General features: G+C 50.7%; 2 protein-coding genes across 4 annotated transcripts; both read left to right on the plus strand.

Annotated features, from left to right (window-relative positions):
- Positions 1–85: 85 nt before the first annotated feature.
- Pole3 (DNA polymerase epsilon 3, accessory subunit) lies at positions 86–2,487 on the plus strand. The gene is made up of 4 exons (XM_028858036.2): positions 86–241; positions 334–419; positions 732–850; positions 1,052–2,487. The coding sequence occupies exons 1-4, from the start codon at positions 176–178 to the stop codon at positions 1,219–1,221; spliced, it is 441 nt and encodes a 146-aa protein (XP_028713869.1). The 5' UTR covers positions 86–175; the 3' UTR covers positions 1,222–2,487.
- A 2,746-nt stretch (positions 2,488–5,233) lies between these two features.
- Alad (aminolevulinate dehydratase) lies at positions 5,234–17,891 on the plus strand. 3 transcript variants are annotated; one of them, XM_028858032.2, is made up of 12 exons: positions 5,234–5,339; positions 11,106–11,292; positions 12,179–12,229; positions 12,757–12,853; positions 15,037–15,172; positions 15,273–15,356; positions 15,442–15,530; positions 16,080–16,135; positions 16,219–16,306; positions 16,395–16,481; positions 16,773–16,902; positions 17,742–17,891. In XM_028858032.2, exons 2-12 carry the CDS (start codon positions 11,180–11,182, stop codon positions 17,801–17,803), a joined length of 993 nt encoding a protein of 330 aa, XP_028713865.1. In that variant the 5' UTR covers positions 5,234–5,339; positions 11,106–11,179; the 3' UTR covers positions 17,804–17,891. The 3 variants fall into 3 exon arrangements, with proteins under 3 accessions (XP_028713865.1, XP_028713864.1, XP_028713867.1); XM_028858031.2 differs by having other exon boundaries at positions 5,259–5,343; XM_028858034.2 differs by lacking the exon at positions 5,234–5,339 and adding an exon at positions 8,746–8,909.
- The last annotated feature ends 6,431 nt before the right edge of the window (positions 17,892–24,322 follow it).

A 24,322-nucleotide genomic window follows, 5' to 3' on the forward strand; every position in this document is an offset into this window, starting at 1 on the left:
GGCGGGGCGGGTGCAGAAGGGAGGCGGTGGTGCGCAAAGCACTGTGGGACACTGGCAACGTGGGGTGGGACGGAAGCCTCCGAGGGTCAGAGCTTAGCGACGCGGGAAGTCCAGACGCCAGAACTGTCGGAAGAGAAGGCCTGGGGCGGAGGCGGCCCGGGCTCCGGCGGAGGCCATGGCGGAGAGGCCGGAGGACCTAAATCTGCCCAACGCCGTCATTACCAGGATCATCAAGGAAGCGGTGAGCTGCTCGGGGCTGGCGGACCGGTCGAGGGCGGACGAGTGGGCAGAAGGGTAACGAGATCCGCGCGCGCGCTCTCTCCCCTCCCGCAGCTCCCGGACGGCGTCAACATCTCCAAGGAGGCCCGGAGCGCCATCTCCCGCGCCGCCAGCGTCTTCGTTCTCTATGCCACATCCTGGTGAGCCGAGCAGAGGCAGAAGGGAGGCCCTGCGGGACCCTGACCCCCCGAGGTCGTGGCCCCCGTCACTGTTCCCTGCCTCGGTCGAGAGGGCGACTCGCAGCTCTCCTCCGGTTCCCCTAAATTCTGAAGCAGGTTAAACGAGAAGGGCTGCCGTAGCGCTTTGCACGGGGAAGGGATGAACTTGAGTCGTGTCTCGAAAACCCGTGAATCCAAGATACGCGTGGGCTTGTTTTCCCCACCCCACCTCTTGCTGTCTCGTGTCCCCACCCACTCTGGCAGCTTCTGAAGGGCTTTGCTTTTTTCTCCCAGTGCGAACAACTTCGCGATGAAGGGCAAGCGCAAGACTCTGAATGCCAGTGATGTGCTGTCAGCCATGGAAGAGATGGAGTTCCAGCGGTTCGTGGCCCCGTTGAAAGAGGCCCTGGAAGGTATCCATCCCCTCTTCTGTTTCTTAAGCCATAGGAGAGATGGCCTCCTGCGTTCCCTGATCACCTGGTTTCAGGAATCCAGTACTGGTCACGATTCCACTCTGTTTAGTTGGTAACGTTTCCGACGTGGGACACGGGCCTGGCTAGTCCTCCTGTGCCTTGGTGTGCCTGATCAAACAGTGGTCTCCTGCTTCCTTACAGCGTACAGGCGGGAGCAGAAAGGCAAGAAGGAAGCTTCGGAGCAGAAGAAGAAGGACAGAGACAAAAAAACGGATTCCGAGGAGCAGGACAAGAGCAGGGAGGAAGAGGATGAAGACGAGGAAAGACTGGATGAGGAAGAGCAGAACGAGGAGGAGGAGGTAGACAACTGAGTGGAGAGAGTGGGCAGACTGTGGCACCACGCAAGTGACCACCCTGAGATGTTCCCACGGGACGCCTTTCCCCGCGAGGCAGAGCCATCTGCGGCACAGGTGCCTGAGATCAAAGTAACAACTGACCAGAATGATCAAAACCAGCTCTTCCCGTACTCAGAGCCTCTGAGTAACAGAAACCTGTTTTGCTGAATCGGTCTGGAGTTTGTGACTCTTAAGTATAAGGGATTCTGAATGACTAAATAGTATGATATTGTTTGTTTACTTAAGTATGTGGCTAGCTAGTTTTTTTTTTTTTTAAATCCCATATCCCTGCCCCTCCCAAAAAGTAGTGACTTCCATGTTGCCTGCTGTGTTCCAGGTCACAGAGGCACTAAAGGCTCAGGGGGCAAAATGGGGCTTTGATCATGGTCACCCCGTTTGATTGCACAGAACTGGCAGTGGGTCTTAAAATGGTCAGAATGGTTGCCCTTTAGGAAATGACTGAACTGTGGGAGAAATGAGGTAATCTCTTCACTGGATGGTAACATTGCTTGTTTGTTTGTTTGGTTTGGTTTCTAGACTTCATTAGCTTGTAGCCCTTCTTTATTGACTGTAGATGTTCAGTCTGCTGGGGTGGCTGCACTCCTATAACATACACTCTTAAATTCTCAGTGTCAACTGGAGTCTGTCAAAAGGGGTGCCAATTCTTAGAAACAGGGGGCTTAATCTTAGCTGTGACTCAGTGCCTGCCACTGTAGGATTTAGTGCTACCTCCTGGAAGGTGTAAAATCCCAGGTTTTCTCTTCATTAGTCCATCTCCCTGACCGGTGGCTGCTGCTTTTCACTCCCTGAACGCTTGACAAGTTTCAGGCTTTATTTCTTCTAGGCACAGTCTTTCCCTCTCCATCTGTCTCCTGCCTCTGCTTTCCAGCCCCAATTTCTCCTCCTCCTCTTATTTCATCTTCTCGTCCTCAGATTCCTTAGTCCTCGTCTCCTGAAACACCTCTGAACCTTCAGGTGAATGTCATGGTGCTCAGGAGTCTGGCACCTCACTGCCACCGCTGTGGCTGTGGAGTGTCTGATGGCCTTTCGTCTCCCCAGGTAGTGCTCCAAGCACTTTGCTTTTTATCTTAGTTGAGCACTTGAGGTTGACAGGTGATGTAATAGAGTTGGACACTGTTAGCTAGTTGAGTGGATACAGTGAAGAGTTTATTGAAAGTGACTGGAGACTGTTGAAAAGATTTTAATGCTTTATACAATAAAGAACATTCTTGTTTAAAATGATGACTCATACAGTGTGCTTTTGGAAAAGACCCATCTCTCTCTCTCTCTCTCTCTCTCTCTCTCTCCCTCCCCTCCCTCCCCCTCTCTCTCCTCTCCTCTCTCATACACACACACACACACACACACACACACACACTGAATCCTGGATCTCGTTGGACCACCAGCAGGTGAATGAGCATTCACAATTAAGGACTGCTGTTCTAAGAACTTTCAGGTATTAATTCCTAACTCCTATCAAGCTGCATTACTGTTACCTTTGTTAGCTCTTAACCACAGCTCTATGTTAATTCTCCAATAGACATCGTTAAGTCATAAGTCAAATTTATAAATCAGAACCCCAATGGTCATTTGATATCCCTTCTTAATTCCCATTGGCATCATGGTAGACCTAGCCTTTCAAGTCCCATTTGGACTTCTGTGACTTCCTTTGAGGTCAGTGTCCCATGAATACCCACTTAGCAAATGGGTCTTCCTAGAACATCTTTCTGAGGTCAAATCCTGCTATTCAAGGCCTGAGTAAGAGGGGCTCACCCTACCATCTAATCGCCCCCCCCCAAGGCTGTTCATGTGCCAGTCAAAAACAGAAAGGCAGCTGGGCAGCAGCAGCGCACACCTTTAATCCCAGCACTCAGGAGGCAGAGCCAGGTGGATCTCTGAGTTCAAGTGAGCTCCAGGAAAGGTGCAAAGCTACACAGAGAAACCCTGTCTCAGAAAAAAAAAAAAAAATGGAAAGGGCTCAGTTACATACAGCATACTTGCCTAGCTTGTTCAAACAACAACAAAACAAAACAAAAAATGCTCTTCTTTATATCTTTAGTTCATCCTGCCCAAACCCTTAACTAAACTTTAACTGTCTAAGAGAAACCTTTTCTAGGAATGGAGATTTGGATTTAAAAGTACAGAATTCAACACCTGGAAAGAATCTTTGAGGTCATCCATTAGCTCTTTCTCAGTCACACCTACACCACCCCATGATGGCATCTGGATTTTGAAAGTTTTCCAGCAGACTTAGGTAAGTTTCTCTTCTCTTTAAGCAGAGTGCTTCGTACACAGAGACTAACCTGGATCTGGCCAGTGGAAGAATTCTTGTTCTAATTCATTCAAAGCTACTTTGAGGGTCTGAAGAGATGGCTCAGCACTTAATAACAGCGACACTCTTCCAGAGGACCAGGGTTCAGTTCCCAGGACCCACACGGCAGCTAGCAACTTCTGTAGCTACAGTTCAAGGGAATCCCACGCCCTTTTCTGACCTCCCGTCACTACAGGCAGGTGGTGCATAGCCTTGCATGCAGGCAAAACATTCACACACGTGGCAATAAATCTTTTCAAAAATGTTTTTGTGTCCTAGCCCCCTATTTTTACTTATGGGAAATTGAGGCTCTTTAGAAAGAAGTAGGGTCTTACAGCTAATTTATGATTACTGAGATCATGATCCAGTGGCCTTTGGCCTTACTTCTGGTTTTATTTGAGTAAACTTTATAAATGGTTGGGATAATTTTAGACTTACAGAAAAATTACAAGGAGCGCAGTTCTCATATAGCCTTCATTTGACTTCTCATATTACAACTTTTCTACTGAAAAAGTCCAAATTTTCTACTGAATTTGTAAAAACTAAATGAGATTCACAGATCATAAAATTAACCATTTTTAAAAGAAGATTTGGTGGTACTTAGGACATTTACAGTATTACACAACTACCCACGTCTACCTTCAAGATAATCTCATCACCTCCTCCCTAGTAAGCAGTCACTCCCCCATGCTCCCCTCCACCACCAGCCTTTGTTTCTAGCTCCATTAACCTCCCTAGACCCCATGCTCTGATCCTCCACAAACCTTTGGTTAATTTTGTTGTTTTTGTTTTTGGAGACGGGGTTTCGAACTCACAGATCCTCTCTGACTCCGAAGTGCTGGGATTTGTCCACCTCTGCTACTCGGCTAAATTTTTTAGACTTAATTGTGTTGTTTGGTTTGTTTTTGTTTTGTTGAGACAATGTATCACTATAGCCTTGGCTGGCCTGGACCTCACTTTGTAGACCAAGTTGACCTCAAATTCAGAGATCCACCTACCTCTACCTACTAGTGCTGGGATTAAAGGTGTATACCACCAAGTCTGCACCCTTTGGTCAGATTTTAATATACCCATTGTAGATAAACCTGATGCCCCTGTCACATTTGATTAGTTTCGTTTTTTTCAATGTCCACATCTTTCACATCTCTCAACCCATGACAGATCAAGGGCTGGATAATTAATTACGCTGGAATAAATTTGTCTGAAATGGGCAGTCAGTCTGCTGCTGAACTCAACAACTTTAAAGCGCTCAGTCTGCCAAAATGGATTTACCCGCTGTGTTAGGAATTATGTGGTGTTTCAATGTCCTTGACATCCAATTGTTCTTTTTTTTCTTGTAACCAATGAGCAAGTTTTTGCTCCAGGCTGAGAAGAGACCTTCAAGTGAACTCCGGGATGAGTTTGGAATTGCAAAGCCAGGGCCCCGCCCAGAGGCTTGGGACTGCCCACGTGCACCCCTCGGGCCTTCCCACCTCAAGTGAGGCCCGAGGGGCGGGAGAAGGGGTGGGCCGGAGTGGGGGGGTGGGCGGTCTCTCGGGCTCCCCGAAAACTCCAGATTGGCCAAGCCTCCAGCCTTCCCAAGCGTGGGCCAGGCCGAGAGCAGCCCGGGGATCCTAGGGCGGCCCCGCAGGGAGCTTGGGCTACATCCCCCCTCCCCGTGGGGGCGGGCAGTCGGAGAGCCGCTTCCGGGTGAGTCGCCCCGCCCCCACGTGGGCTTGCGCTTTTAGAGCGGGAGAGCGCAGTCTGGAGCCGCGGCTTGGAGCGGCGGGGACCGGCCTCCCGGGTAGGTGAGCGGGCCCTGCCTCTGGGAAGTGGCGGGTTGGGAGGACGACTCCAGGACGAGACGAGGTGCATCCCGGATGGCACTGTGCTCCCGAAGACCTGACGCTGCAGCGGAGGCACGGTCCCGGTGCACCCTCTAGAGTGGGCGGAATATCTTACCGCTACGTGGTCTTGGCTGTGTCCAGGCTTGGGGATTCAAAGCTGGGCTCCACCCGCCTCCTTTCTCCGAGGCCGCAGGGGTAGTCTCGGAGCGGGAGGTGTCAGGCAGGCTGGAGAGCTGAGGGGAAACAATGAACGTCGCTTGTCCTGGATGTCGACAGCTTCTGCTCAGTCAGGCATTACAACAGCCCATTGAGGTCAGTTCAAGCCCCAATTTACCACATGAGAAGACAAGAGGTCAAGCATCTGAAAACAAGAGTTTGTCTCCATGCCTTTTAAATCCCAAAGTCACACACTTAACCCGCCTGCTACCAGCAGTGACCAGGTCTAGGTCATACCATACCCCTTCCCTCCCCTACTCCCAGGCTTGGAGCGCTCAGTCGGCTCATCTCTGCCGGGAATATAATGTATGAACTCTGTTCTTCTAGTGTCAAAGGTCAGAATTGAGGGCTGCTGGACTCCCGGATTTTAGACCAGATTTATAGCTGACCTGCTGTATGATCCCTATTCAATTTTGCCATTGTTTGATGTAGAAGCTCTCAGCCAGAATTTTTTAGCAATCTGGGAAAGGCAACTCCTAGTTTGAAATGGCTGAATCCAGGCAGGGGGATTAGGCCAGCAGACTAGACGAGGTCTGGTTTTTTTTTTTTTTTTTTTTTTTTTTTTATCTAATCCCTCCTAACACTGTGGCAGGTGGCAGCAAGAGTGTGGAGGAAATGTAAATGGGCCACCAGGCGATGCCTTTTCAGAACTGCTCACAGCTGCCTTTCCTGGGCCTTTTTGAAACATGCTTCAGCTTTCCCAGCTTTGGACCTTCTACCTAGCTGGCCCTCCTGACGGTCTCCTCCCCAGCCCGTGCAGAGCCTGCCAGAGTTGGCACCGGCTCCCACTATCCATGCCAAGAGCACAGCCTCTGGACTCCTCCATGGGGCACAGCCTGGGAGTCCAGGCCCTGGAGCGCTTTCTCAGCCACTCCTGGTGACAGTCTCACTCCCAGGTGGGAGGATGTTGCCTCCTGTGGAAGGTGAGAGAGACCTCCACAGCCTTTCCAAAAAGCTATCCTGCAGTGTCTCTATGAAACTACCCTTGACTGTCTACAGTGGCCAGTTCCTTCCTGTCAGGCAGGTGCTGCTGGAGGGCCCCTAGCCTCTCTTACCTCAGGCGCTGGGGTGGAATGTATCTCCTTCCTCGGGTGTGGTGCAGGGTCACACGTACTGTGTACTCATCCCAGCTCAGCGTTAGCCCTGAGTGTGGTGTCAAACACACCTCACCATTATGTGATCTTCTCCACAGCTTACTGGCTTGATAATACCAGCACAGTGCAGGTTTTGAAGAAAGGGATCTGAAAGGCCTTGCCCAAAGTTAGGGTCCACTCTGGGGCTGTTTGAGCAAAGGGTTCTTTCTGCACCATTTTGTAAGCTTGCTAGCAAAGTGAAGCTGTTTTAAAATGGAGGAAAGGCGAGCTGGGCCCCTATGGTCATGTATTCCTGTTAATAGGAGACACAGGATTTAAACTGAAGTTTGCAAACTCCCTTAATTTGGGGAAAGTGCCTGCCCTTGTTTGAGAATCTTCCAGGCTCTGAAGGCTATCTCTCAAGGCAATTCTGATCTAGAGTTGGTTCTGTAAAACAGAAGCAACTCTGGGCACCTTTCCGCTCTGGACCTTGACTAAACACCTGCTGTAATAGACGGTGTAGTAGAGGGCAGTGAACTAGAAGTCAGGAGCCTGAGTTGCTGTGTGAGCTCAAGTCCTGTGACTTCCCTCCAGCTCTTCATTTCTCCTGTCAAAATGTGAAGGATTGAATAGAACTTTTTTTTTTTATTTGCCCTGACATCTCTTTCAGTTTTGTCTGGTGATCAAAATAAAAACCTAAACCCAGACAAGGGATGTCTCAGTGATGAAGAGTACTTGTTGCACTCACGGAGGACCTGGGTTCAGTTCCTAGCACCCACATAGTGGCTCAACAACCATAAGTAATTCTAGTTCCAGGGGATCCCACAACCCCCTCTGTTGCAAGATACTTGGTTCCACTGTGCAAAGATGTGTCACTGGGATTGGTTTAATAAAAAACTGAACTGCAATAACTAGGCAGGGGGCAGCGCAGGGACTTCTGGACAGAGAGAGTTCTGGGAAGAGGAAAGGTGGAGTTGCCACCTGGGTGCAGAGGGAGCAAGACGTGCAGGAGGAGAGGTAAAAGCTTCTAGTCACATGGCAACACGTGATGAATAGAGATGTTATAAGAGCTAGTGAGACAAGCCTAAGCTATAGGCTGAGCTTTATAATTAATAATAAATCTCCATGTCATTTGTGTGTGTGTGTGTGTGTGTGTGTGTGTGTGTGTGTGTGTGTGTGCGTGTGAGAGAGAGAGAGAGATTGAGAGAGAGAGAGAGAACAGAAGTCGAACTCTTCTGGCTGGGGATATAGCTCAGTGATGGAGCACATGGGTCCAGGAGTTCAGTCCCACAAGAAAACAGGAGCTGCTGTAGTGCCCCCACCTACCCACACACCTCTCCATCTCCCCTCCTACCCACACACCTCTCCATCTCCCCTCCTACCCACACACCTCTCCATCTCCCCTCCTACCCACACACCTCTCCATCTTTCCCTCCCGTATCTCCCAGCTACCTGGACATAGAATTCAAACGGCACAGCTCCTAGGTGGCCCTCCCAGTTTTACTTTTAGGCAGATGGCCTATCAGTCGCTCCCTTAGGCTTTTGGGAGATGAGTGAAAGCCAGGGAATGCAGGTGTGGATTCCAGAAGCCAGATCCTGCAGCAGAGATACTTCTTAGGCAGAGGAATCTGAATATGCACCTGGTTTCAAAATCTGACTCCAATCCAGAATGGCATTGAGCAAGTTCCATAACCTCCCTGAGCCTCTATTTCCTAATCACTAAAAGTTATGTTGATTTTTGCAATTAAGTGTCCTAAAGTGCTCCCTTCAGTGCTCTGTACCTGACAGACTCAATAGATCAGAAACGGTATCTGTAGAGAGAGACCAGCTGGAGTCCAGAACAAGGGAAAAGTCTAGTTTTATCACTGACCAGCTATATGGTTTTGAGTAAATAATTTTATATCTCGGGACTAACTCCTAGCAGATGTGAGAGCCAAGTTTTGCACAAAGTGGGTCGATAAACCCTCATAGGTGCGGAGTGTGACATCTCCAAGGAGGCCTGGCCTCCCTGTGTCCTGTGATGAGGCTGGCCCACCCAGGGGTGTGGTGGTAGGGCTGGTCCTGTGTGGCTCCTGATAACCTCAACTCTACAAGGAGGAAGGTGGGATAAGAGGGGCCCCTGAGCTGGTTGGGAGGCAGCTGAAGGGGACTGGGAAGTAGCAGAAACACGACACAGCACACTGAAGGATCCCAGCGTTCTGGACTTGTTTTCACGTTTAATTTGCTGTAGGACTTTGGGTAAGTACCTGCCCCTCTGGCCCTCGCTCGACATCCCCTTTGTTTGAAGAGCAGAGATTCAAGCCTACTAGCCTCCACTTTCTGTGGCTTTTTTTGTTTTTTTAAACTTGGCTGCTTAGTAGCCAAAAGAGTTCTCCAAAAGGAAATGTCCAAAATGGAGCTAGCTGTCCAGCCCTTCGTCCCACCACCCTCTTCCTGCCATGCCCCTGTCTCAGTTGTCCCCTGGGTCAGAGCATCCGCCCTAAGAGACAGCCTCTTGGCTGCCTCAAGATGTCCCTTCCTTCTCCGCCTCCTGGCCTCCCACTGATCCTCTGCTTCCTGTCTGCTCTCCTCAGCTACAAGAGTTTTCTCTTAAAGCCAGGCTCTGGCCAGGCCAGTACCCTGTTTGCTGCTGCTCAGAACCCATCCCTGTCTCAATTCCTCCACCTCTTTGACATGGCCTCTGTTCCATCCTCGAGGCTTCAGAAGAGTCCACAGTCATCCTCACTCACCTTCTGGAGGGACCACTGTCTCTTGCTCTCTGCCAGAGTCACACGTTCTGCAGAAGAGAGCCCAAGCCCTGGCTTGTACAAGCTCTTCTGCCCTCCTCTGGGTCCATGGATGATAGGGGCCTGGCCTGCCTGGCTCTGCAATGCGCTTGTTCAGCCCTGCCTCCCAGGACTAGCCTGTGACTTCCAGAAGGCACCTGTGAGGGTGCTGCCGTGAGCTGGCACACAGTAGGTTCTAAAACACCCAGACTTGGCACCCAGACTTCCTTCCTTTGGTCATGCATCACTTTTTTGGCCTGCAGTTTTGTCTTGTGTTCGGGGTGATGAAATATTTGCTCTGTGCTGGAGGCTGTGCGTGGGGAGAGCACGGTGTGGGAGGCCAGAATGAATTCACCACAGCCTTTGCCCTGTAGAACCTCTGTTAACCAGCACAAGATAAGCCAGTGCTACAAAGAACTGTTAGAGAAGAGGCACTGGGAAGTGGGCGAGGGAGAAGCTGGTGGCACGCTTACCTGAGGGCAGACTGCGGAGTGTCGGCCTAGGGGAAGAGAACAGTGTGCCATCCCCATACAAGCAGTTGGGCTGGTATCGTGCTTGCCTAGCATTCACAAAAACCTGGGTTCCTGTGTATCACATAATCCTAGCCCTTGGAGGGTAGATGTGGGAGGATCAGGCAGCCATGGTTGGCCGCCGCAGAAGGCTCCTTGGTTACAAGAGCTCTTTTGAGGCCACTGTACAGGGGAAGTGTGTGTGTGTGTTGTGTGTGTGTGTGTGTGTCAGTGTGTCAATCATGTGAGCAGTAATTGATCTTGGTATTCACTGTGCCTAGTGCCACAGCCCACACGCCAAGGTGTTAGCAATGCTTTGGGCTAACAGCAGAATTCCAGGGCATTTTTCTTTCTGCTTCTCTAAAATACTTGCCAAGCAAGTTTGGGGCCAGCCTGAATTACACAGTGAAATCCTGCCTCAAAATCAAAACAACACTAATGCTGGGGCTGTAACCCAGTAGTTGAATCCATGCCTGACATTTGTAAAGTCCCTGGGTTTGATCGATGGCACCACATTAAAAAAAGTTACATCTCTGTCTGCCATAATCATGGGCGTTTTTCATGGATTAAATGCAGTTTAAATGTTGCAATGATCAGTGCTTCTTAAAATCCGTACAAGGAAGAATCGGTTCTGCTTCTTTTTTATTTCTAATTTTCAGATTCCTTGCTAAGATACAATTTAAAGATACTAGAAAAGTTGTGGGTTTTTTTTTTTTTTTTTTTTTTTTAATGAGCATTGGTGTTTTGTCTGTATTCATGTCTGTATGAGGGTGTCGGATCCCCTGGAACTGAAATTACAGACAGTTGTGAGCTGCCATGTGGGTGCTGAGGATTGAACTCAGGCTTCTGGAAGAGCAGCCGGTGATCTTAACCACTGAGCCATCTCCCCCCAAAACTGTTTGTCTGTCTGTTTGTTTGTTTGTTTGTTTTTAACTAGCAGTCCTGAGAAGTACAGACCAAATGCTATCGTTAGATTGAACTACTCTGAAGCTTCTGTGGGTATCCCTGCCTTACCTTGTCCTGGAGGGGCAGCTGTAGGTAAAAACCACACCATGAGTTGCAGAGACAGGGGAGAGGAGAGGCAGGGGCGTGAAAGAGCCGTCTCCCGGATGTGACCCTGGGCACAGCCATGTCTTACACTTCCTGTGGGTCCCCCGCAGAGCTGATCCACAGCGGACAGCACACGAGTCTAGATCCCGTCGAGCGGACTGCCCTGTGCCCACTGGCCCACACCATGCATCACCAGTCCGTCCTGCACAGCGGCTACTTCCACCCCGTGCTTCGGACCTGGCAGACCTCTGCCTCCACCATCAGTGCCTCCAACCTCATCTACCCCATCTTTGTCACGTGAGTCCCCCAAACTGTGCCTTGGATCTGCCTAGGGTTGGAGGACCTACGTGCCTAGAGCAGTCAGTATTGTTGGGAGCGGGGAGCCGAAACAAAAGGTTTTGCACGTGGCCTGTGAGGTTGAGGACAGTAGTCTTTGGAACCATACAAGCCCCGAAAAGAAGTCAAGGCACTCCATTTGTAAAATCAAGGTTACTCTTGCCCTTCTGAGCTTCGGTGGCTAAAACAAGAGGAGGGAGGAGGAGGAAGTAGCTGGGTTGAATGCTGTGTCTACGCAAGAGGCGATTGTTAAAACACAGTCAAGCAGTTATAATTGCTAGCAACCACAGAAGGTATTTGTGGAGTGCTTGCTTACTGTGCAGCAGGAACTATGCTGAACACCTGCATCTGTTATCGCCTTCAGTCCTGGTCTCTCTCTACACAAGGAAGAAATAGAGTCTGCATGCGTCTCACCTCTGGAGGGCAGGGGTTGTTGCTGCCTCACTGTTCTCATCAATGTCCAGAACACTACCTAGCACATAAGAACTGCTCAGTAAATCTTCAGTGGGTGAAGAGATGAATCTGCACAGGATCCGGGTGAAGGGCCTGAGGCTGAAGGAGATGCCACATCTTGGCCAAAGTCACTTAGTCAACATGTACTAAGACACAAGGACCCTCTGACCTCAGAGTCCAAGTCCTTCCTGTGACTGCTGTTCTTTCGGGACACGGCTCTTACTGTCACACTGTGACTGTTCCTGTCGTGATTTTAGGCCCTGGGATTGGCCAGGCAGGAGAGCCAGACATGGGTTTCCACCTCCTCCCTCCATCTCTGCTCCCTTGTCCTTTCCCAGCTCCCCACCCTGCCCTTCCCAGGCACACTCACCACTGGCCCTTCCCACTCTTGCAGGGACGTTCCTGATGATGTCCAGCCTATTGCCAGCCTCCCAGGAGTGGCCAGGTAGGAGTCATGATGAGTGGCGGGGAGATGATGGAGGGAGCAATTCAGGGGTGCCAATGCCAGGAGCTGGAAAGGCGCCATGGAAAGAAGGATTGCCTGGAGACTAGACTGTTAGATAGTATGGGAGGCAGCCTCATAAAGTGACAGGTGTCCCACCATCGGGGACATTGTGGCAGAGGTTGCTGCAGCCGGGAACTGAGCTTGAGATGGTACTTGAGTTGAGTAAAAGCCATAGAGGAGTCTGCCACAGCTCACTCCATAACTTCTCTGTTTGTGACCCCATTTGCCCACCTCTGTGGTGGGTGTGTTAGTATTTGGTCCTGGACTACTGAGGGGTGTGTACCCTCCTGGTCCCTGCACAGCTTGGATCTTCACTGCGGACCTCTCACAGGCTAGCAAGTGTGTTACCACAGAGCTACATCCCCAGCCTGCAGCTTGGCTTTTAACAGAGGCACTGTGCAGAGGGGTGGAGGCCTGGGTAGGGGACCTGTTCCCTCAGTGCTTCACGCTTCCCTGACCTCTCCCAGGTATGGCGTCAACCAGCTAGAGGACATGCTGAGACCCCTGGTGGAAGCAGGCCTGCGCTGCGTCCTGATCTTCGGCGTTCCCAGCAGAGTTCCCAAGGTGAAATGTTGGAAGAGTTGAAAGGGAAGATGAGCACTGGGCAAGTAGCTCAATTGGTAAAGAGCTTGCTGCTCCAGCTTGAGGATCCGAGTTCAGTCCCAAGACCCATGTGGAAAAGCTGAGCGGGCAGTGCGTGACTGTGACCCCAGTGCTGAGCAGGCGGTGTGTGACTGTGACCCCAGTGCTGAGCAGGCAGTGTGTGACTGTGACCCCAGTGCTGAGCAGGCAGTGCGTGACTGTGATCCCAGTGTGAGCAGGCAGTGTGTGACTGTGACCCCAGTGCTGAGGAGGCAGTGTGTGACTGTGACCCCAGTGCTGAGCAGGCAGTGTGTGACTGTGACCCCAGTGCTGAGCGGGCAGTGCGTGACTGTGACCCCAGTGCTGAGGAGGCAGTGTGTGACTGTGACCCCAGTGCTGAGCGGGCAGTGCGTGACTGTGACCCCAGTGCTGAGCAGGCAGTGCGTGACTGTGATCCCAGTGCTGAGCGGGCAGTGCGTGACTGTGACCCCAGTGCTGAGCGAGGCAGTGCGTGACTGTGACCCAGTGCTGAGGAGGCAGTGCGTGACTGTGACCCCAGTGCTGAGCAGGCAGTGCGCGACTGTGACCCCAGTGCTGAGGAGGCAGTGTGTGACTGTGACCCAGTGCTGAGCGGGCAGTGTGTGACTGTGACCCCAGTGCTGAGCGGGCAGTGCGTGACTGTGACCCCAGGGCTGAGCGGGCAGTGCCTGACTGTGACCTCAGTGCTGAGCGTGCGGTGTGTGACTGTGACCCCAGTGTGAGCAGACAGTGTGTGACTGTGGCCCCAGTGCTGAGGAGGCAGTGCGTGACTGTGACCCCAGGGCTGAGCAGGCAGTGCGTGACTGTGACCCGGGTGCTGAGCAGGCAGTGACTGTGACCCCTGTGCTGAGCATGCGGTGTGTGACTGTGACCCCAGTGTGAGCAGACAGTGTGTGACTGTGACCCCAGTGCTGAGGAGGCAGTGCGTGACTGTGACTCCAGGGCTGAGCAGGCAGTGCGTGACTGTGACCCGGGTGCTGAGCAGGCAGTGACTGTGACCCCAGTGCTGAGCGGGCAGTGTGTGACTGTGACCCCAGTGCTGAGCAGGCAGTGTGTGACTGTGACCCCAGTGCTGAGCGGGCAGTGTGTGACTGTGACCCCAGTGCTGAGCGGGCAGTGTGTGACTGTGACCCCAGTGTGAGCAGGCAGTGCGTGACTGTGACCCCAGTGCTGAGCAGGCAGTGCGTGACTGTGACCCCAGTGCTGAGCAGGCAGTGCGTGACTGTGACCCCAGTGCTGAGCAGGCAGTGTGTGACTGTGACCCCAGTGCTGAGCGGGCGGTGTGTGACTGTGGCCCCAGTGCTGAGCGGGCGGTGTGTGACTGTGACCCCAGTGCTGAGCGGGCAGTGTGTGACTGTGACCCCAGTGCTGAGCGGGCAGTGTGTGATTGTGACCCCAGTGCTGAGCGGGCAGAGATACGGAGATCTGTGGGGTTTGCTGGACAGTCAGTCTGCCTGAATGGAGCTCCAGGTTCGGTGAAGACCTGTGGCATGGTGGTGCACACCTTTAATCCCCATTAGTGGGACAGGCAGCCTCTTTCTGAGTTCAAATCCAGCCTGGTTTATGTAACTAGTTCTAGGCCAGCCCAAGCTACATGGTGAGACCCTGTTTCCAAAACAAACAAAAAAATTAAAATAAGGTTGAGAATGATGGAGGAAGACCCAGTTTTGACCTGTGGTCTCTGCGTGCGTGTGTGTATATGTGTATACACATGCACACACACAGATACATACACACACACACACACACACACACACACACACACACACACACGGAAGGAGAAATGAAGACAGAGTGAGGAGGGATTGAAGTGCCACACTCACTGTGGCCTTGCTCTGCCCTCTGCAGGCTCTGGGGGCCATAACTGCATTGGTGCATTCTTTGCCTTTGACCCCAGGTCAGGAAGCTCATAAGTAGGACTGTGACACCCTCACTGGGTGATCTGAGCCCTGTCTCCAGGGTTCTGCTGCACGCTGTACAAATGGCGCCAGTCCAGTGCATCCTCATCCAGAGTCTTCGATGGGATGAAAGGAGAAGGCTGGGGTTGTGTCCGTCAGTGGCAGCCACCGTGCCCTGTGAAAAACACCTGTGACACACAGACCACCCTGTCCTTCTCCTGCCTCTAGGATGAGCAGGGCTCCGCAGCTGACTCTGAGGACTCTCCAGCCATTGAGGCTATCCGTCTGTTGAGGAAGACCTTCCCTGACCTTCTAGTGGCCTGTGATGTCTGCCTGTGTCCCTACACCTCCCATGGTCACTGTGGTGAGCCGCATGCCCTGTTATCCAAGCCCAGCTTCCCCCCAGGGCGGGCATAAACAAGGACCCCAGGTGTACCCTCATAGCCATCCACCTTGCCCCCCAGGCCTCCTGAGTGAGAATGGAGCATTCCTAGCCGAGGAAAGCCGACAGCGGTTGGCAGAGGTGGCACTGGCCTATGCCAAGGCAGGTGAGTGAGCCCCTAGTAGCAGGGACAGGGTGGCGTAATGGGCGAGAGAGATCCAGAATTCTGAAGGTCCCCTTCTGTCCCTCAGGATGTCAGGTTGTAGCCCCATCAGACATGATGGATGGACGTGTTGAGGCCATCAAGACTGCCCTGCTCAAACATGGACTTGGCAACAGGGTATGAACTGAGGGCAGGGAGGGGTGTGGGGATGAATGGAAGGAGAAGGGCCCAGGCCAGCCCAAGGACTATGGCTCTATAAAGCATTTGCTTGTAAGTGTGAGGACCTGAGTTTGGATCTCCCAGCCCCTGTGAAAAGCAGGCATGGTGGTGTGCTTGTAATATCCCTGTGATGGTGTGGTAGAGCTTGCTGGCCAGCTAGCCTACCCCTGGCAAAGTTGTAGGCCCGTAGGAGATAACTATCTCAACCAAAAAAGTGGGCAGCAGCTGAGGAATGACGCTGAAGTTGTTCTCTGAGCTCCACGCACGTGTGCACGCACATGCACTCACACGTGACCCCACGTAGACACAGTGAATCACAAAATTGGGAGCAGTGCTGGATGAGGCCTTTGGATTCCATCTCGGCCTCAGAGTAATTAAGGCCTAGTGTGTGTGCTGTGAGGCTGGATTATAGGTCCTTTAATTCCTGCCTGAGGACTTTTCCTCGTCACTTCGGCCTGGGATTTGGAAAGGGCCGACTCAGCCTGGACCCCACTGTCTTCTCCGTAGGTCTCTGTGATGAGCTATAGCGCCAAGTTTGCCTCCTGTTTCTATGGACCTTTCCGGTAAGTGGCACCAGCAGGGGTCTGTTAAACTCCTGGCCCAGGCTCCTGAAGCTGGACTCCAGCATGGCCATGTTCTTTCGTAGGGATGCAGCTCAGTCGAGCCCAGCTTTTGGAGACCGCCGCTGTTACCAGCTGCCCCCCGGAGCCCGTGGCCTGGCCCTGCGCGCAGTGGTGAGTGACCAGAGCTTAAGCCCCGTACCCGCCTGCCCTGCCCCCGTCCCTGTCTCAGGCTCTGCCCACACTTCCCCCTTATCCCTAGGCCCGGGACATTCGGGAAGGAGCTGACATGCTCATGGTGAAGCCGGGAATGCCCTACCTGGATGTGGTGCGGGAGGTGAAGGACAAGGTAAGCACAGAATGTAGGGTGGGAGAGGTCGCCCCACCGTGCACCCACCCTAAATGGAGGGGCTCTAGAAGGAACCTCTGAGCCAGAAACAGTGTGCCCCTGAAGAGGAGCCCCCTCCCACCCCGGCCTAGGTGCTGCTTGTCTCATCGGCCATGGCTCACGGGAGCCTCTAGACAGCTCTGGCTGAACACTTGGTGAACGAGCTGGGCTCTCGGCGGCGGCGGCAGTGATCATGCCGGCTGGGCAGGGAGGAAGGGACGGTCACTGGAACCTGTTTGCCATTCTCCACAGCACCCCGAGCTCCCCCTCGCAGTATACCAGGTGTCCGGAGAGTTTGCCATGCTGTGGCACGGAGCCCAGGCCGGGGCCTTTGATCTCAGGACTGCTGTACTGGAGGCCGTGACAGCCTTCCGCAGAGCCGGTAAGCAGGGGTGGGGTTCGGAACTTGTGCCACCCGGCCTGATAGGCACTCGGCCCGGGTAGGAAAGCAAAGGTCCGAGAAGCTGGGATTCTTTGCCGGAAGTTCTGATCACCAGGCACAAGTTAGAAAAGAGTCTGAGGAGGGGCAGGACCGATGTGCAGCGACGGCGGGAACAGGACCCTGGTATAGCTCTTCGGTTGTGAGAACTTGGGCAGGCCACTTTTGTGAACCTCGGAGTCCTTGTCCATAGACCGGGATAAGATACCTGGTACTGTCCTGAGGAGTGCCTGAGATAATACGCAGTGGAGGCTTATTACCCTATACATGGGAGCAGGTTTCCGTTGATATCACACACCATTCTGGTCATCAGGGTAGGTTCGGGCTCCAGGGCCAAGAGTTTAACAGCAGACGCCCATTATCCCCACTCACCGGAAAGGTCCATAGACACAAGCAAATTGGACACACTCGCTCATCATTGAAACCCATGGGGAGACCGTGGAGTCGACGTCCAGTCAGCCCTGGCTGGATCTCAGTGACATAGCAGGAGGAGAAAGAACCTCAACTAAGAGATGTCTGTAGTCTGGTCTCAGTGCTGCACTGGGCCGCGGTTTCCCCAGGCTGGCAGGACATTCAGACTTGTGCTTGCCTGCTTCTGCACACGTCGTACGCACACCAGCAAGCCCAGAACAAGAGAATGACCTGTTCGGTATCTGGAGCTGGCCACAGCCGGGCTCAGTCTTCGGCTGTGCCTCTCCATGATGGTCCCCCGTGCCTGGCCCTCACCTCCCCAGTGTTCTGGGGGCTGACGTCCCATCCTCTCATTTTTGTTTCCCATACAGGTGCTGACGTCATCATCACCTACTTTGCACCCCAGCTGTTGAAGTGGCTGAAAGAAGAGTGATGGGACAGTGGATAGGACTTGATCTTGACAAAGCACCCTTGGGCCTTGAAAAGTGAAAACCAAAGTAAATGCTGCTGTTAGAACTGTGCCCTTTGCCCTCTTCCTGCCCATGTGGCTGGTAGGGTGCAGCACCATGGGTGGTTTCTGCCAGCGTGCTCAATTCCCACTGGCAGCTGCGTCTTCAGGCCCTCCAAGTTTCCCAACCCTGGCCCAGCCCAGAGACTCACCTCCCTGCTCTTCTGAGGTGTGGCTTCGGCTTGGCAGGAGCCAAGAGCCCCAGGCACAGGCTTGGGGCTTTGGGACGAAAGGAGAGCAGCTGGATCTTGAACCCCAAAGAAGATTTACTCATTAATGACGATCAAAGCCCAGAAGCAGCAGGAATTCCTGGCTGCAGGAGATGCCAGCCAGCATCAAAAAGTCTTTATACACAAGAAATTCCTGAGAACCTCTGCCCAGGGCTATTTGGACACAAGACATGCAACAGCTTGTCTCTGTAGAATTTGTACAGGAAAAGGGGGGTCAGATAAAACGTAACAAAGCTGTTGAAGTGATACATGCTTAGAAGGAAAGGTCCAAGACCGTGAAGCTGCCCCTGAGTGGAGACCTCAGAGGGACCAGGAGACATGTTCAGAGACCCCTTTGGTAGGAGTTGGGCAGGGCTGGAGGGCAGTCCAGGAGGAAGGTGAATAACAGCCTAGAGCTTGGAATGGTTACTTCCCACACCTGGCAGGGACCTTAGGTTTTATTTGGCATCTGATGGCAGCCATCTTAAAGATGGTGGGGTGGGGTGGTTTAATTTGGTTTGCTCCACTAAGGACTGAATCTTGGCCTCACACATCTAGGCAAGCACTGTACCACTGAGCTATGCCTCTAGCCCTTTAGGAGACAATCTGGAAATAGGACTAGAAATTTTGCTGGAGGGGAATACAGGACAAGAGGGGGGTAAAGAGGTCTTCGTGGATTTCTGCAGCTGCCCAGCTCGTTCCAGTTCATTCATCTGACATTTTGACACACTGCCACTCATGAAAGTTAGGGCGAGTGTAAAGCTCACCTGACTTCAGATTCCCTACTCTAGCACAAAGCAAGTTCAGTTCAGTCTCTAAAGCCGTACCATCCATTTTTAAAATGTGGAATTAATTAGTTATAAAGTGGCAGCTCCTGTAGTCAGACTGGTCCCAGCCCTTGGTGGCTTTCATTTAGAGCTGTGACTAACTCACCTTAAGAGCTGATCTTCCTGTTTCTCGCCTTCTGAAAGATAGCCTCCAAAATCAGATCTTAGAGTCCTAAAGGTTCCCTTTCTGGAAGCCTGAGCCTGGATCTACCATCTAGCGCCTAGGTCACTAATTTGAGACACGCCATCATTGGGCCAGAGGTATACCAGACTGAAAATGAACTGTCCTAGCTTCTAGACCGGTTCCACTGCCTCTTAGGTCTCCTCCAGTTAAAATGGTTCATGTGTTAGGGATGGATTCGCTAGGCCATCCCAGAGCTGTCATCACGGAGTGCAGAGAGGCAGAGGATGTGCTGCCCTGTCACATACAGGTACAGCAGGCCAAAGAATGTAAACAGGTGTATTCAGGAGCTTACGGCAGACACTGAGCAGACAGTGGTAAAAGTGAAGTGTGGCGGAGCAGCCGCCACTTTTACAACCCAGGCTACTCGAGTAGGGAGAAGTGAGAAATACTAGCTAGAAAGAGAGACCTAGACACTGAGGGAAGAGGAAACACCGGATAGCCTCAGGAGGACCTGGGTCTGCCCCCACCAGCCCTGAACTTTATTCCAAAGGGGAATATCACAAAGCCAAGGGGAGGAGCAAAAGACCTCCCCTTTGCTCAGTACAGCCAAGTGCAGACCCTTCCAAACACCTGATACTCAGGCCTATGGTCCAATCATCTTTATGCAGACCTGCTGGGCAAAGCCACCAGGAAACCCAGATGGGCTCTAACAGGTCTCCCCTTCTTAATATTTAAAAGAAAGAAAACAAAAATCTCCCATTTAGAGCTCACAGCAATCTCCATAGCTGTCACACTTCCCAGTGAAGGAGTAGAAGATGATATAGATGGAATGAATGTCCTGTTTGGAATTGGTCTAAGATGACTACAACAGTTTTAGCTGCATCAAGCCCTAAGTCAAAAATCTCTGGATGCAACCACATCAAACAAATCAATAAACTCCTGATGCAACTGCATCAAAACTTAAAGACTCCTTTACCTTCATTAACAGGTTAACATAAATCTAACATAAATATTGCTTTAATTACAATTCTTTCAAATTTGCATCCAAAACAAACTCTTAATAGAACCATTAACACTTTAAAAACTTTAGCAAAAATCCAAAATCAATTTCTTAAAACTCTTTACACTCTAAAGCAATCTCTTCATATAACCATTTGCATTCCTTACATAGGATAAACTTTTGATGCATCTGCATCAAACTTAAATATTTCCTTAACTTCACCAAACCATGGTGTATCAATATCAATATGCTAACATAGCTCTATCATAAATATTACCATGCATACATTCAGAATCAATATTCTCAATATGACCATTAACACTTCAAAAACTTTATGGGTTTGGGATTTAGCTCAGTGGTAGAGCGCTTGCCTAGCAAGCTCAAGGCCCTGGGTTTGGTCCTCAGCTCCGGAAAAATAATAATACTTTAGCAAAACATCCAAAAGCAATTTCCTTTTTTAAATATTTATTTATTCATTATGTATACAGAAGAGGGTGCCAGATCTCATTACAGATGGTTGTGTGCCACCATGTGGGTGCTGGGAATTGAACTCAGGACCTCTGGAAGAGCAGTCAGTGCTCTGAGCCATCTCTCCAGCCCCCCAAAAGCAATTTCTTAATAAAACTCTTTATGCTTAAAGTAATCTCTTAGTATAACTATACAAAAATACCATTAATACACTCAAGTAATAAAATATTTTTTAAATTAAATAGACTGAGGAATATTAACTCCTTTATAATTTTTTAAACTAAATCTTGAGCTTAGTTGGAAAAAAACCAAACTTCCATAATAAACATAAAAAAAAAAAAATAAAAAAAAAAAAAAAAAAAAAAAAAAAAAAAAAACTTCCCCATTTAAACAGTTCCATCAAGTAAACAGTTCCATTTTTAACACAAAACAATTCATAAATCACCACAGTTAATAAAGCACATATGCATACACAAAACTGCATCTTGAGCCTAGGTAGAAAAAAAAAGTCTCCATTTAAACAGTTCCATTTTTAGTACAAACAGTTCCATAAAACAGTTCCTAGGTCATCGCTGTTAGTGTATATACATTAAGTTCAAAATTGTCCCATTGCAATGAAATCACTATTGTCCAACTCATTTCTTAAGTCCAAAAATTCAAATAAAGGTACCAGCCTTCCAAATATGAAGAAACCCATAACCAAAACCTTTTTGTAGTTTTATCTCATTTTTTTTTTAAGTTCAAAAAGTTCAAATAAATCCTGGTACTAGACTTTCATTTCCAAATATGAAGAGACATTTTACAACTAAAAACTTATTGCAGTTAATAATTTTAGTTCCAACAAGCGTCTCTGCAACTTTTCGTTCTCAGGGACAGAAGTACTTGCAGTTACAATCAGCGTTTTTTATGGTAGTCCTTCGCTCAGGGAGAAAGCTATTAACTCCATAGGAGCTGGTTGATGCAAAGTCCTCTCAAAAGAGACTTTCTTACAGACAACAAACATACTGCAAAACTTTTGCTGCTGGAAGCTCAGGCTGCGTCTCCGCAGTTCCCACAGATCTTCGGTCTGCAGCACGGTTCTCGCCTCCAGGGTTCCAGCCACACTTTGCTGTCCACTGAACTCTTGGCCTCTCCCATGGCACCTCTGCTGAGCCACCTGCTCGCCTCTCTGCCTTTCCCATGGCGTCTTGCGCCAGGGACTGTGGCTCCAGGAGACAGGCCTGTGCCGGTAGCTGGGGTCCAAAGTCTTTGCTGCACCTCAAAAGCTGCTGCCTGCCGTCCCTGGCTGGCTGACTGCGCTCTCCCGCCATGGCGCTTTCATGGCAGAAAGCACGCAGAACCTCACCCCTAGTGCTGGCTCTGCTTTCGCTGGCACTTGATGTCTCCACTCGGCTCTCAGGCTCACCGCGAGGTTTTCTTTCGGCAGAAAGCTTACAGGCCCTCGGGCGTCTACGACCTGGGTTACACTGCATCCTCAGGTCTCAGTTGCGGATGCCAGGCTGTGGCCGCTGTCCTGGCTCTGGCATTCTTAGCGGCTTCTGGAATTTCTGAAACTGTTCAGACTGCCAGCCCACAGTCTGCTAGGGACCCTACCTCTGGGTCCCAGGTTGAGAAAACCTACTCTACTACTTTATTAAACCTTCACTGTATCTCTAGACCTAAAACTTATTCTACACTAATATCCTTTTTGTTTGTTTGTTTTGCTTTGCTTTGCTTTTGTTTTTGTTTTTGTTTTTTGAGACAGGGTTTCTCTGTAACTTTGGAGCCTTTCCTGGAACTCACTCTGTAGCCCAGGCTGGCTTTGAACTCACAGAGATCCACCTGCCTCTGCTCCCGAGTGCTGGGATTAAAGGCGTGCACCACCACCGCCCAGCTTTCCACGCTAATATCTTAAACTAAACTTATGACTTACTTTATTAACAAGAGAGAAAAACAGAGAAAGACAGACAAAGGCAAACACTTGCTGCATCACTTGGGCATATTTTCAGCCCCTTTCACTCCCGAGAAGAGAATAGGTTACCCTTGTCTACACAACATAATCGGACATGCCCTAACTTCCCACGGGGCCCTCTACCCTACCAATTCTCTGGTGTCTCTGTTCAGGCGCCAGCCACCACTTTTACGACCCAGAGTACTCTTGAATAGAGAGAAGTGAGAAATATTAGCTAGAAAGAGATACCTAGATGATGCGAGGAAAGACAGAAAACACAGGAGGGCCTGGGTCTCAACCCATCATCCCAGAACTTTATTCCAAAGGGCTTTTCATCACAATGCCAAGGGGTGGAGCAAAAGACCTCCCCCTTGCTAGATACAGCCACGTGTAGACCCTTCCAAACACCTGGTACCCAGGCCTGAGGTCCAATCATCCTCTTTATGCAGACCTGCTGGGCAAAGCCACCAGGAAACCCAGATGGGCTCCAACAGTGAAGGTCCGCTGGTCCTGACCTTTGAAGGATCAGTAACAGTTCTCCGAAGGACCAATGCTGGGATGAGCAACTACGCTGAGACATAACTGGACGAGAGTGTTCTAGGAAAAGCACCACTGTGCAAAGTTCCTGGGGCCAAAAAGGAGGCAGATGAGCACATTGCTGGTGTGGCTGGCACACCAAGAAAGGTAAACCAAACCATACAGGGGCCTCGATGCCACATTTCCCTAACCTGATTCCAAGATCAAAAGGCATTTCAAGGATGCCAGCAGGAGAATGGCCGTCATATTGTATTTTCTCTTAGTAACACCATGGCATGGTGCAGGTGAGATGTTTGAATTGTGTGGGCTATAGTGACCATAGGGATGGAAAAAAAAGATGTGTGTAGGATATAATTAGGAGGTAGATTAGACATGAGAGATGAACTTGCTTGTCTGGGCGGCAGGTGGCCCATTCAGCAGAGAAAGCAGGTTCAAGGTAAGCTTAGCTTGGGTTCCTTGGCAATGAGGAAGGTCTGTCTAGAGATTTGGTGGCACTCTACCAAGGCTACTTATTTGTGTGGCAGAACTGGGTTAGACCACAGCTACAAAGAGAACCAGGTATGGCATTGTGACCCAACCCCAAAGCCTCTGCCTTGAACCACTTCATGACCCCCCAGTAAGCCGCTGTGAAAGTATGGCTGGCCCTTCTGTGTCATCAACTTCGGCATGGCAGGAAGGCCCAGGAGCCCATTTACTTTCAGGTGTCAGTCTGTGGGGGGTCCCCAGAATGGGGTCTTGCCACCTAAGGTGTCTTCCTGGGGGCAGCCACGCACATCTTTACAAAGCCATCGCAGGCAGACATGGGTTGTACCTGGGAGGTGAGAGCAGGATTGCCAGGACGTTGAGACAAACCTGAGCTGCGGCCTAAGATCTTTTTTTGAAAGCAGGAAGGGACTGAGAATCATCTGGAAAGGTTGAAGTCGGCCTGTGGATCTGCACCCCATCCCTGGACAGTGAACCAGACTTTCACAGTCCGGTAAGGCAAACTTCTGCCAAGGCTGGCTGGACACTTGGAGTAACGCTTTTGCTTTTGCTTCCTAACTGGGCTTGCAGGTGTATATCACCTGGCCAAGTGTGCCTATCTTGGAACTTGCAAATCAAAAAGAAGCTAGATCCAGAGTATCAGAGACCACCACCATCTTTCCTGTGATATCCCAGGCTATTATTATTATTGTTATTAATTGTATTTGCTACTGATAACCTAGCAGGTTCTAGAGGCCCAACAGTTAAGTCAAGGTCATGACCCCAGCTGAGCAGATACACACTGGCAAACACTCTCTGGAGATGGGCGGTGTGGGTGACCCCTGGGCTGTGTAGTATCCACCCCAAACAACATTCTTAAGCATCAG

The sequence above is a fragment of the Peromyscus leucopus genome, chromosome 2 (assembly GCF_004664715.2).
Source record: "Peromyscus leucopus breed LL Stock chromosome 2, UCI_PerLeu_2.1, whole genome shotgun sequence".
Classification (NCBI taxonomy): Eukaryota; Metazoa; Chordata; class Mammalia; order Rodentia; family Cricetidae; genus Peromyscus; species Peromyscus leucopus.